At 39.9% G+C, this 14686-nt stretch overlaps 1 protein-coding gene across 1 annotated transcript in view; it reads right to left on the bottom strand.

The window, feature by feature from the left end:
* Positions 1-14686, bottom strand: part of GNAI1 (G protein subunit alpha i1) — a 610322-nt gene that overhangs the window by 169286 nt on the left and 426350 nt on the right. The window contains exon 6 of the mRNA XM_044088329.1: positions 4819-4948. Coding sequence (XP_043944264.1) covers positions 4819-4948 — 130 coding nt within the window. The remainder of the gene's footprint in view (positions 1-4818; positions 4949-14686) is intronic.

A 14686-nucleotide genomic window follows, 5' to 3' on the forward strand; every position in this document is an offset into this window, starting at 1 on the left:
ATGGACAGACCTAATTACTGTGTTCATTTGTTTTATCAAACTTCTGACTTTGGGTTTTACTGTTCTGTAGTCTAGTCTACTTCATTCACTGATCTTAATCTTTCTCTCTCAAGTCAAGCAACTCTTCTCTTAGCTCAGTTTCTTCTAAACTGAGGGCACATTTTTTGTTTTCCATTTTCTGCGGGCATTCTATAGAAAGTTCTAGTGCATCAACTTGTGGCACACACTTCAATTTCATCCTGTGCCATCTGTTGCTCTGTCATATGAGAGCTTGCTGGCCTATCACTCCTCACCATTAACTGTGTCAGTTTCCTGTTCCTTCCCTTGCTGTCCAGTTTCAAGCGAATGTTTATACCGGTTTTATGTGGAATGATCCAAAACATCTTCGTATGACACCTGCCCAATTGCTTCCCATTCCACTGGGTTCCCCTTAATTTGAAGTTCCACTGCGTTGTCCTGTACTGGTGCTTTCTGAATTAGATTTTTTTACACTGAATTCTTCACTTTGGAGGTACTTCATGACCTCCATTTCTATTTCTTTAACTTCTCATCTATTGATCTCCTTTTCTAAGTTTTCCATGTCTGGATTCCTTTGCCTGTATTTCTCTTCAAATATCTTTGGTGCTGCTCTTTTTGTATTGATGAGTTTTGCTTTCTCCTTTGCATAGATATTACACTATATTAAATATCTCTCTTTCCCAGGTCCATATTTCTTCTTCAGATGTCTCTTGATCTTCCTGTTTTTTCTTACTTTGGGGACTCGTTCCATCATGCTGTAATGTAACCTGTGTTAGACCTTCTACATCAAATCCTTAACTTTGCAGGCACACCATAACTTCAACTTCTGTTTTTTTTTTAACTTTTACTTTACTAATCTTTTCTACATTTCCCCTTTGTGATATTTTTTTTTACTGTGAATTTTCCCATATCTGGATGCCTTTGCCTGTATTTCTCTTCGAATATCTTTGGGACTGCCTTCTTTGTGTGATTAATTTGGCTTTCACCTTTGCATAAATATATCAAATCTCTCTCTTTCCCATGTCCATATTTCTGCAGACTTTTTCAAAAATATCTAGGTTTTGTTGTTTACATTTTCGTACTTCAGATGCTTTTTCCAAACATATCAGTTTCTTGTGCTGGGGCGGCCGCGGTGGTTAGCAATGCCACTCACAGCAAGAGGTTCTCCAGTTCGATCCTCAGCTGGGGTGCCTTCTGTGCGGAGTCTGCATGTCTTCCCTGTGGTCACATGGGTTTTCTACAGGTGCTCCGGTTTCCTCCCACATCCCAAGACATGCTGTAGGTGGATTGGATACTCTAAATTGGCCCTAGGCGTAAGTGCGTGTGCCTTCTGTGGAAGGTTGGGCGCCGGGCTGGCAACTCGACACTGCAAAACTCTACTGCCAATCATGAGCGGATGGGTGATCCACTGTGGCGACCCCTAACCGGGAAAAGCCGAAAGAAGATTATCAGTTTCTTGAGCTATGTACTGTTTTTCAAAAATCTGTTGCATTAATGACCACAAATTTTTATTTGAAGCTTCTGACAGGTTTTTTTTTTGCGGAAGTATTTTCTTTCCTCTAACTTATCTCAATCTGTTTATATACCCTGTGTCTGGAAATTCTGGGCTTTTTGCACAATAGTAACAATACAAAATGTTTTTCTCATCCTCAATAGTCCACTCTATCGCCTTTATGGCTCTTCTTTGGCTTAGTGAAAAGTATAATCCAAGGCAGCGAAGAGCAGCAAGAAACAGCGATGAAGCCAAAGGTAATCTCCACAAAAAGTTTATTCAAACACACGACATAAATTTCTCCAAGTCCTTCTCTCAAACACAAGACAAATTTCTCCAAATCCTTCTCTCAAGCGCTTTCGCTCAGTGCAATACTGAGCTTTATCAAGATAAAAATGCAGGGCAGAACAACCTTATTTGTGAGTCTCTTAATGAGATCATGTGCTTCGTTAATTAAAACCAGTCAAGTTACAATTAAAATTAATTGGTGACCAATTTAAAATTAAAGAGCAAGATGTTGTATGAAATACATAAAATCCTAAATAAAATACCTTTTGTTAAATATGTTGTAGTTGAAAAATGTTATTTAAAAGATGTCATTTGAAAATCACAAAGCATTCGTGTATAAATAAATAAATATTGTTATATGTTAATGTCCCATGAAACCACATTTGCAGTGATTGATTCTTATAACACTGTTTAGTGTGCAATAAATATTACAATGGGGTACCACGAATAAATGACGTAAGTAATAAATAGTAATAGATAAAAATCAAATGTTAAAAATACAAGAATTAAAAATAAAAATAATAATCAAGTATTAAGTGTTCAAACGTTGTTACATAGATTATATTCCCTATACTCAGAATAAATATAAAATACAAATAAGTAATGTTGATAATCTCTTACTAAATGCTGTATGCTATAACTTAGCTCTTCTTAGTTTTAAAACACTACTTAAATTTGTGTAGTCATTTAATTATTCTAATTCTTACCTACACTTTAGCAGTAGTCATCCTTTCTATCAAAAGAAAGGAATTATCAAAGGGCAACTAATCCGTGCTTCTAGAATGTGTAGCACTGCGGAATACTTCTCAAACGAGGTTAGCTTTTTAGAAGAGAAATTTTGTGAAAGGGGCTAACCGGCCAAACTAATCAAGAATTTGGTCATGGAAATTTCCGCATGTAGAGAAGAATACCCACCACTTTTAGGATGCATGTTACCGCAAGTGGATAACTTGCATAAGAACACCCAGCAGCTAGAACAAACTAGTTACATACACACATTTTCCAGCAATTCTGACCTGATAGAGGAAACAATAACAAGGTATTGGCCAGTTCTTACATTGCAGGATGATTTTTCAACAAAGGTTCCAACTAAACCCACATTTGTTAGACGCAGGGGTACTAACATGAAAGAGCTATTTGAAAGAAAAGAATACCACTGGTAGTAGATCCAAGAAAGGAACTTATAAATGTGGAATGTGCAAACAATGTACTGCTATGTTGAATGATCATAGTATATACATCCCATCTAGGAAATATCTACTCCGGTCTAATGGGTATGTTAACTGCAATGCAAAATATGTTGTATATTTAGGCTCATGTATAAAATGTCAGTTTCTATACTGGGAAAACAGAAAGGACTCTAAAGAGAAGAATTTATGAGCATTTCTACGATATTTCCAAGAAAAAAGAGACCAATGCTTTTTATAAACACTCTGTCCTGCCCAGATATGAAAATCAAGTTCATTGTGTTAGACCAGATAACACCCGACAAGAGAGGGGGGTGACTGGGAGACTAAATTGGAATATAGGGAGCTTATATGGCAACTAAGACTGGATGCAGCTAAATGGCCAGGGTTAAATGACTACACAAATTTAAGTAGTGTTTTACAACTAAGAGCAGCTAAGTTATAGCATACAGCATTTAGTAAGAGATTATCAACATTACTTATTTGTATCAAATTATTTGTATTTTATATTTATATTTATTCTGAGTATAGAGAATATAATCTATGTAACAACGTTTGAACAATTAATACTTGATTATTTTTATTTTTAATTCTTGTATTTTTAACATTTGATTTTTATCTATTACTATTTATTACTCGCATCAATTATTCGTGGTACCCCATTGTAATATTTATTGCACACTAAACAGTGTTATAAGAATCAATCACTACAAATGTGGTTTCATGGGACATTAACATATAACAATATTTATTTATTTATACACGAATGCTTTGCGATTTTCAAATGACATATCTTTTAAACATATTTCTCAACTACAACATATTTAACCAAGGTATTTTATTTAGAATTTTATGTATTTCATACATCTTGCTCTTTAATTTTAAATTGGTCACCAATTAATTTTAATTGTAACTTGACTGGTTTTAATTAACAAAGCACATGATCTCATTAAGAGACTCACAAATAAGGTTGTTCTGCCCTGCATTTTTATCTTGATAAAGCTCAGTATTGCACTGAGCGAAAGCGCTTGAGAGAAGGATTTGGAGAAATTTATGTCGTGCGTTTGAGAGAAGGACTTGGAGAAATTTATGTTGTGTGTTTGAATAAACTTTTTGTGGAGATTACCTTTGGCTTCATCGCTGTTTCTTGCTGCTCTTCGCTGCCTTGGATTATACTTTTCACTTGGTCTTGGTTTCAAGCTTTTTGCTGTGTTCTTCTTTGGCTTATCTATCAGATTTTTTGATTTTTTTTTTGTGGACTGCTACTTTCTTCTATAACAGAGGACCAGCCTCCCCCTGGGCCTTGCCTGGCCCCATTTTAGGAATGTTTCTGTATTTTGAGGATTCTACACTGTCCTTTTTCCAGGCCTGGCACCAGTGTGCCTACCAGGATTGGGCACTTTATCCTGGGTCTTATGCACCCAGCTATTTTTTTCCTTTAGACATACTCCTGTCCATGATACATGCTATACAAACAGTCTATATCTGTCACCTTTGTGAGATTTTGCGAAAAACAGGGTCCACCTCGTGAAGGTGCTCACTAAGACGTTGGGATGAATTTCTGATGAGCTATACAGTTTTAAATTGACAAAGAGAATATGAGAAGTCTTTATACTTTGTTTTCTAAGAGTCATATTATAGCCATGGCCCTTGCAGTGAGTGGTGTAAAATGTACATTCAGATTTACCAGTTAGCTGCATCCAGGTGATAACTCACTCTGCACAACCATTTCCAAAAAGTATATTAAGATGTGCTACATTCATGCAAAAAAAAAAAAAAAACTAAATAATGCATTAAACTGTCCAAAATTCCACTTTGCATTACTCTACTTACCATTTCTTCATCTTCAGCAAGAACCAGATCATAATCACTAAGTGCTACACAGAAGATTATCGCAGTAACTCCTTCAAAGCAATGGATCCACTTCTTACGTTCAGACCTCTGTCCACCTACATCAAACATTCTGCAAAATAGTAAAATATATAACTTAACATTTATGTGATAAAGTGCAGCTTTATTTTGTATTATATAGCTGCTTTCACAACGCATAGTTCCCCAAGAAACAAGTGTATAAAAACTGTCAAACACCAAAAATTTAAAAGGCATCTAAAGCATAGTGAACAGAATTGTTTGGTTGTTGTGCTAAATGGTTAAGATCAGGCAAGCCTCCAAGCGTGGTCCAGGGTGTGATGTGATGAAAGGCTTTCCTATAAAAAAAGGAATGAAGGTCAAAGTAACACAAATCTGGCTTACTGGAAAAACGCTATAAGTTTTGCAAATCATATTACAAAATAATTTAAGATATGCACAGACTTTTACCAACTTTTTTTGCAAATTTAAAGAAAAGAACTACCACCAATGTCATAAATCCAATAATAAGCTCTTATAATGTAAGCCTAGTTCTAAAATACCATCTAACCATGTGACTAAGTAAGGCTACCAAGCATATATAAATTTTTTCACACGAGTGGGAAACTGATAATGCACATCTTTTCTCAAAGTACATACGGCAGAAATAGTCTTTAAAGCAGGTTACCTTTACCTCTACAGACACTGCCTGCCCAAATAGCCTCTCCATTATAAGACCTAAAATCATTCTGAAGATGCAATACTTGCTACACAACAGGGGACAGATATGTGAAATACCTCTCACACCACTGGAACACATCAGTAATGGATGCATGTGGTACAACACTTGGTCATCACATGATATTCCCATGCCTGATTTCCAAACCATCTCTATTTGGGACAGATCCTCCCTCTTCTACCAAGTCAGCTACCTAACAATCATACGCAGCCTCAATGCAAATTAATGTACTCTTCCATATCTCAAAATTCCTTCCAAAAGGAAGCTCCTAAAAAAAGAAGAATCATTGAAGAGGATCACAAAAAAAAAAAAAAGTTGAGATTAATGGAAATCAAGCATTTGTCAACTCCAGTGCTGGCTTGCACTGGAGCAACACTGCACACGAAGTAAACTGAAGATGAAGGATTAATACAAATTACAACATAAGGCACTGGGCAAGTGCAAACGCAGTAATTCAAACCTTGAAAGCACTACATTGTGCAGGTTTGAGTATGACATTTTCCTCTGCTGTTCCAAATGTTTACATTTCTGTCCATGTTTCATTAATTGTTAAAACAGCCTACCACATTCCACATGGGAATTTTGTAGCTACTCTTAGCACTGTACTACTAGAAACACTGTTGCATTCTGGATGACCCATATGTTTACAGTTTCTACATAAACAATGCCTGTAATACTGTTAGTCTGCACTTTAAACGTTTCAGTCTGGATACACAGTCTTGCTGTTTTGGCTCATATTTAGTTTTATGCACTGTCCTGATTTGTGTGATAGGCTAAAAGCTGTGGGGGTCTGCCAGAGGCTAGAGACGTTATATTACAGAAAATGAAGTTTTCCCATGAAGTATTTGCTAACTAACGCAGAATGATTAAAATGAACCAATTCATTTTCAGTATTCACAGGAAGGCACAATGGACTACACATTAGGAAAAAATAACAGCCAATTTAAAGCCACATGACTTGCCCCTTATTTTACATAAATATATGGAGGGACTGGGCAATATTTTGTGAATACCCACCAGCAAACAGCTTAGACACTATATCAAGACTATAAGAGAATGTTGCTGTAAGCAAAGAATGTCAGGATCATATTACACATGCGCTAATTTGCAAAAACTCTACAGTTTTTTTTTCTGTACCTATTTTTCTTGTCCTCCCCGGCATTGCCAGATGACTATACCTCTACCCAAGTAGCCCATGTGTTCTGGCAAATTGAAAGCTGGGTATTTCTAGCCCAGCCGAAAGCCCTACAGCCTACTTCTTAATGCATTGTAATCCCCATCAGCCTCGAGGCCTCTGGCAAATGTCCGGTGGTAGGGTCAATGTGCTAGTCTTTGCAAGGGGACTGTCTACCCTCTCCCCATGATAAAAGTTCCTTCAGCAGTTCTCCTAAGAGGACAACTTCTGCCTACTGAAGGAAATGTGGCTCTAAGCCAATCAGCTGCATACTGCAAATGCATTAATGATAGCATGGGCATAGCTACCTCAAATCTTCACTAGATGAACACCTGTTGCTCTTGCTACTTGTCAATGTGATGAGCTAGAACCCTACCACCACCAAAGATGGGAGAGAGCTGGCAGTGGACACCAACATCCTACCAGCTCCTACAAGCATTCAGACAGATGCCAAAGGCTGAGTGTGTGATGGGGAAGAAAGAGATAAAAAAAAGTTGTACACTTCCCATGATGTTCCATCCATGTTGTTCATTTTCATTTTTCTCAACTACTGGGTCTGGATTCAATCCTTGGATCCAACCTGGCTATTCCTATAGCTCATGGCAACTTAAAAGCTCTGATCCGACTCGGCCATTACTATAGCGTGTGGTAACCTAAAAGCTCTCAAGCTCCTCCCTACCCACAATGCGCCAACCCCTAATATACCGCAGACCTTGTTTGCTATATGACATAAGATAAGAAATATTCATATAATATGCATGACAGAAAAAGTGATTATCTGCAGCTCAAATTAAGGCACAGTGGTGCCCTTATGAAGTCCCATTCTTCCAGGAGTTTACCATGACAATGGATGGGGGATGATGGGTGGGGAGTTGAAGAATGAAAATTAACACAGATGGAACATTATGGCAAGTATACAACTATCTGATGTTGTCAACTTTCATTCATTCCTCAACGAATAGGACAGAGTCCCCAACTACCTGAAATCCTGGGTGGACTTTAAGGAAGGCTATTCCTGAGCACGGCTGAACAAAATGTTACGCTTCCCTGGGACCAGATCTAGTTTGTAATGAGTAATACAGATGTGAGGATTAGCCCAAGTTGAAGCTGCACATACATAGTCCATGGAATGCCTAGATAAAAATACTGACGAGGCTGCCATGGATCTTTTCGACTGGGCTCAAAGGTTTTGGGAATGATACCCCCAATTTACTGTAGACAAAAGATACCCAGTTGGTAAGCCATCTTGCCAAAGTTACTTTTGTAACTGATTTACCAATTTTGGATCCGCAAAGGAAATAGTCTATCAGACTAACTTTTGTTCTACTTGAGTAGAAACGCAATTGCCTATGAACATCTAACAAATGCAACATGCCCTCTCCTTTATTTTCAAATTTTGGAAAGAAAACAGGCAGATTAATGAACTGGTTGATGCTGGATTCGACACAAACTTAGGAAGGAAAGAAGGGTTGGTTCGTAATGCTACTCTGTCCCTGTGAAAAATCAAGTAGGGAGGCTTAGGAGGCAATGTTTAAAGCTCAGAAAATTCATCTAGCTGAGGTAATAGACACTAGAATGACTGTTTTCCAGGGCAGCAATTTAAGATCTCATTTTGCTGCTGGTTCAAAGGGGAAATGAATTAGAATCTGTAGTGCTAAATTCAAGTCCCATGGTTTAGAGTAGGGGTCTTTGAAAGGTGGTCTCACCAGAAGAGTGCCTCTTAAAAAGGCCTTGCAAAGTTTTGACGAAGCAAAGGAAGAATTCTCAAATATATGGAAGTTAAAGGGACAATCCCAGGGATTTTTTGTTTTGATTCAGCCTTTGTTTACATTTCAGGTTTGCCTTTCTGAGCATGCTCAACTTTGGCTGAGGGGGGTGGGGGAAGACTGCCTGCAGGAAGTTTCAAAGGTGTGAGCCAAATTCCATCTCAAATTGCAGTTGTACTAACAGCTTTCTCTGTGAGCCATTCATTAGTGTAATCTGTGCATTTTACACATTGAGAAAAGCAGCCTTTCAGGCATTTTACGACCTGACAGCTGCTGCTAAAAGCACATCAGCAATGCAAGGGTTTTAAAACATTATCAGAGTTTTTTTGTTTCTTTTATTTCATATTTTATTCTGTGGTGATTGTGAAATCTGGCCAACTACAACAAATCTATGACATGGCTTCTACCTATAGAAAGCATCTGAGTGAGGCAAACAGTAGTGGAAACCATATTTCTCTTTCTTTCATTTCATGTTTTACTGTATTCTGATTTTTGAATACTAGCCTGGTGTAGTGACTTCCTGACCTGCCAGTAATTCCATAGAAAGCAAGTGTGTGACAGAAGACTGGAGCATTAGTAGACACATTCTTCTGTTTTCATTTTCCAGTTTGATATGTGCTGATTTCAGAATACTACTAGACAAATGCACTATTTTTATGAATGGGCTGCTTGTACATATGTAGAAGCATGAATGACGCAAAGTTTAAAAAGGAGTATACCCTCATCTTTTCCTTTTCACTTCATATTTTATTTTTTGCTAATTTCCAGCTACTAGCCAAAAGCACATCCTAGTGTACATGCTACACCTTAGTGAGTTACTACATTATATTATGTTTTCAACACTTCTATCTCTTGTAACCTTATATCTGTATAAATTTGTTTCTAGTTTCACTATTATATATAAACAAGTAACTGAAATGATACTCTACAGCTTTTGGCATCATTCTAACAGTTTGCAGCACCTAACAAGTGTGTGATTCCTGGTTTGGCAATGATTAGTCTTACATTGTAACATTTAAACAGTTTCCATTCCAACTTACTCACACGTAGCATACCTCTCACCATCTTAGCCCAAAAAATCTGGACAAACCCTAAAATAATAAGGAAGAAATGCCCAAAAATAGAGACATTGTTTAAATACTGCTCTTACAAACTTAGAAAGTTGCTGGAATAACAGAATTTCTTAGTGTGCATTTTCTGAAGGACATGAAGTCTGAAACTCAAATGTGTGTCAGTTTCATAGTTTAGTACTAGGCTATCTGCCCTGAGGCATTTGCAAGCCTAGCCCTAGAGATGTGGCTTTCGCCACCCCATGTAGTGGTACTAAGGTGTATAGAATAAATTTAGAATACTGTGCCGTTGTCTAGTAGTGACACATTGAAGACCCCCTTACTTATTAAAATTAGTTTACTGTGCCTCTGTTAAGTAGAGATACAGGGGTGACCCCCGGGGTAAACCTACGATCCCCCCATCCACTCGTCAAGATTTCTCTTGAAGAGAGTCAGTAAGGGGCTCTGCCTAACATGGACTGGGATTTTGTTCCAGAGTATGGGAAGCCTCTGAGTTATGAATCTGTCCCTCCAGCATGTTCTATTCATGTTTGTATCGAGGTTTAAATCTTTGGCTCTCGTGGTTCTTATGGATTTTGATTTTTTGAGGTGGAGCATGTCCATCAATTCCTGGTTGGACATGGCCTTGTATGTCAGGCACAGATCACCTCTGAGCAGGCGGTATGCTACTGAATAGAGCTGGAGTTTCTTCAGCCTGGCAGCATATGACATATGTTGGAAACCCTTGATCCTCTTGGTGAGGTACTTCTGGGGTCTCTCCTGCTTTTGTAAGTGCCGGGTAAGGTACATACCAAATGGGGCATTGTACTCAATCATGGGCCTAATCAGGGAGGAGTACATGGGGCACGATGACCTCCTTTGATCTGTATGTGAACCCCTTCATGATAAGGTGGGCAAGGTAGAAAGTCTTTCTAACCACTTTGGCAACGTGGGTGTCAAATGAGAGGTCACTATCAACTTGGGTCCCCAGGTCTCTGATTACATTTTAGGTACTCAGTGGGTTACTGTCTATGTGATAATTTGTGGGTATTTTGTTTTTCCCAAAGGGGATGACAATACATTTCTTGGCATTCAGTTTAAGGCCGTGATTCCGGCACCAGTTGTCCATTCCGGTGAGGCCTTTCTGTAGGATGTATGTGTCAGCGGGTGCATCGACTACGGCACCTAGTTTGCAGTCATCTGCGAACTTTGTCAGCCACAACCCTCCCATGTTTGCTTTCACATCTGAGAACTAAATGCCGAACAAGAGGGGTCCCAGGACAGAGCCCTGTGGGACACCACTTGTGACTGGCTTTGAGTCTGACATGGCTCCCACAATCTTGACTTTATGGGTTCTGTTCTTTAGCCAGTTTGCAACCCATCTTGTGACATATGGATTTACTTTTAAGCTGTTTAGCTTTTCTATGATCCCAGAGTGGGGTATTGTGTCAAAGGCTTTAGCCAAGTCCAGGTAGGCTGTATGGACTGCCTTGCCCTCATCAATGGCTCTAGTGACTGTTTCGAAAAAGTCAACCAGGTTCAAAAGGCAGGATCTGCCTTTTACAAAGACGAACTGGGTGGGATCAAGTGTCTGTAGGTCCCCAATGTCGTTTATGAGTTCCATAATAATTCTTTCCATAGCTTTGCAAACCAGGCTGGTCAAGCTTATGGGGCGGTAGTTCCCAGGGTCTGTAGTGGAGCCTCCCTTGTGGAGTGGTAACCACTGTTGCTGTACGCCAGTGTTCAGGTACATTTCCTGTAGTAAGGCTAAATAACATTTTTATATGCGGGTTTAGCTCCTCTTGGAGTTCACGTATCACGCAGCCGGGGATACCATCAGGTCCCATAGATGCTGTTTTTTGCTTTGTTGAGGGTGGTTCTCAACTGGACATCAGAGATGACAGGGAGGTTACATTCACTAGGATGAGTGTTTCTTCTTTTGGAGGTGAGGGAGGGGAGAAATTTGCACTGAACCTGTCTGCCAGAATGTTGGCAATATTTGTGGGTTCGGTAAATTTTTTGTCGTTGTGTACTAACTAGCATATCTGAGTGTTTCCACCCAGGTTTCTAACATAACTGAAGAATGCCTTGTGGTTATATTTAGTGTCCTTGGCGATTTTTCTCTCAAAGTTGGCCTTGGATATTTTTATGAGAGAATGTAGCTTTCTACTAGTGCTGATCAGAGATGCCTTCCCTTTATGGGATTTTGCTCTGTCGTGCAGTAGCTTCCTTCTTTTGTTATACAATTTGTTTATGGCTGGGGTCCACCAGACAGGACGCTTTCCTTTGGTGGAGAGGGTCTTAGTTTTATTTGGGATTGCACGATCCATGCACTCTTGGAGATGTCCGTAGAAAGCATTTGTGTAGGATTCAGCATTGTGGGATGTGGTTTCCATTGGCCCTGAGGGCTTAAATGATACCATCTCAGTCTTGAGAAGTGTAAAGTCGGCTTTTGAGAAGTTTCTCACTGTAGTCTTTTGTGCTGGGGGTGGAGGTGGTAAATGTATATCCAGGGTGATTAGTTTGTGGTCAGATCTCACCAGTGAGGGCAATACTTCCGGTGTGGAGCATTTTGTCCCCATGTTTGTGATGATCAGGTCTAGTATATTATCCCCCCTTGTGGGAGAGGTGTCTAGCTGTTCCATTGCATTTGAGTTTATGAATTCCAGGAACCTTTGGGCTAGGGTGTTAGGGCTAGAATAGTGCACCCAGTCTGTTAGGTTAGTTGAAGTCTCCCAATATGATGGTATTTAGTGAGACATTCATGTCTTCCAATGTCTTCAGGAAGGCTGAGTGGGGTTCTTGAGATTGGGAGGGTGGTCTATAACATGCAACCAGTCGTATAGCAGTTTTGCCTACGGTTAGCTGCACCTGGATGGTCTCCGATGCTTCATGAGTTGCCACTAACCTAGAGGTGTGGGTATCCTTGATGAATATGGACACTCACCCTCCCTTTGTGGTTAGGCCCGGGTTTTGGGGCCGAAAAGCATGATACGAGGTAAAGCCTGGTAGCGCCGGGGTGCTCTCAGGAGCCTTGAACCAGGTCTCGGTTACAACACAGACATTGATGTTCTCCATACTGAGGAGTGCTTCGAGAGCCTGCATCTTGAGATTTAGACTTCTGGCGTTGAGCAGCATTACCCTTAATTTTTTTCCATTTTTGTTTTCTAAGGAGGTGGGTTCGTCTTTTGAGCCTTGCCTAAAAAAGGCACTATGGGGGTGGCAAGAGCCTTAGCCAATATCCGGAAGCCCAGTGGTGACCGGTGCAAGCCGTCCCTTGCGAAGCAGCGTGGCTTGTCCGGCATGTCATCCCAAGCAGACAGACATTGATCCCCCTAGAATGACACCAGTAATTGAGCCAATTATTAAAGCTGATCATCTTGTCTTTGTATTGTGGCATCATTCTTGGTGAGGGCAGGATGCTGCTCAGGGTCAGGGTCATACCAGCCTGGGCTACATAATCAGAGAGCTCCTCAATGTCTCTTCATGTGGTCCAAGGAGGTACGTCTCAGGTCATTCACGTCTGCATGGACAATGACGGAGTCATACTTGTACGTGCTTTTGAGTGACCTGAGTGCGTGTATTATATGGCGGATCCTAGCCCCCGATACGCAGCTTACCGTTACCCTCTCCTTGCTCAGCCTGGTAAGTGGGACGTCAGTGTGTCTGACTATAGAGTCACCTATCACTAGTGTATCAAGCATAGTGTTAGGCCTTAAGGGCTGTGATTTATTGAAGTATGTGTTGCATGTGTTATGTTTTGAGGTGGTGGAATTTTGGTTGTCTGCTTTGGGAGCCTCTGTTTTGGTAAGTTTTTTAATAGAGCCTCCGAGTATGTTTTTGTGTTATGTGCTTGATTTGCAGTTGGGGTAGGTCTATGTGTGACTGGGTTTGTTGTGTGTGTGTGGTTACCTTCTCCTCCTGTCTGGTCTTGCCAGTCCTGAGTTGAGAGAGTTCAGCCTCCAGTTTGGCTATATAGTTGCATCTCTCACATGTATTTGTGTTTGTTGGGAGGAGGAGAGGGTTGTCTGTGTACATGAGACAATTATAGCATTGTCTCAAGATTCCCAGATTAACCAGCTGAGCAGGAGAAGATGCTAGCAATCTACCACTCAACATGCTAGAATATTATAAGAGAGTGCTGTGCCTTTAAGGGAAGTGGTTGGGGTGGTAGGTGGATGTAGTGCTACTTGAGTTTGAAAGTGCTTGCTTAGAAGAGTAGCTTAGAGAACAAGTGCTATGTTTATAATATAACGAGTAGACTGGTTATTCTAAGAGTAGAGAGCTTTCTAAGGGAAAATTTGAAGAGCAGACTTGGCGGAGCCAGGAAAAGTTTAACCCTGTTTCTATGCGCAAAGCCGCGCTAATGCGGATTTTAAACAGGGAACTTGAAAAGAGCTAGAAATGGTCCGAAACAACCAATTACTACAGCTCTTGTGCTGAGGTCACTTCCTTCAGGGACAGATAGGCTGCTCAAGGCTCCCCACTCCCACTGGTGAGCAAAGAAACTTCCTTCTTATCCAAGTAAGGTAATGGACAACACAAGAACTACATCACAGCCCAGAATACAGCAAAGCCTGTAAACTGGTCTAAACTAGTCGAGTAGAGGCGGGAAAACAAGGATTATTTTTTTGTTTTTAGATAGAAAACACTAAGAAATACAGAAGGCAGCAATGAATCAGTTACACAGGCTAGCACACTTTAGTGGGCAGCCTCAATAGTTAAACACACACAGATTTTCGATTAATTTTTGAACAGGTAAACTTTTAAGTGCAGATACTATAAAATGCAGCAAACAGTTAAAAAAACAGTATAAGCTTGTTTAAAATAAGCAAGAGAAGGTATTCCAAGTAAAAAACAGAAAAAAATACTTAAATCTGGAAAGTAGTCGCTTTTCTCAGTTTTCTGTAGCTAGGACCACTCTGCAGGACCACGTGGAGCTGTCTCTAGTATAGCCAGAAAAAAACGCTCAGAGGCGGATTTTAAACAGGGAACTTGAAAAGAGCTAGAAATGGTCCAAAACAACCAATTACTACAGCTCTTGTGCTGAGGTCACTTCCTTCAGAGACAGATAGGCTGCTCCCACTGGTGAGCAAATAAACTTCCTTCTTATCCAAGTAAGGTA

This window comes from Protopterus annectens, chromosome 11.part0, assembly GCF_019279795.1.
Source record: "Protopterus annectens isolate FY-2018-M chromosome 11.part0, PAN1.0, whole genome shotgun sequence".
Classification (NCBI taxonomy): Eukaryota; Metazoa; Chordata; order Ceratodontiformes; family Protopteridae; genus Protopterus; species Protopterus annectens.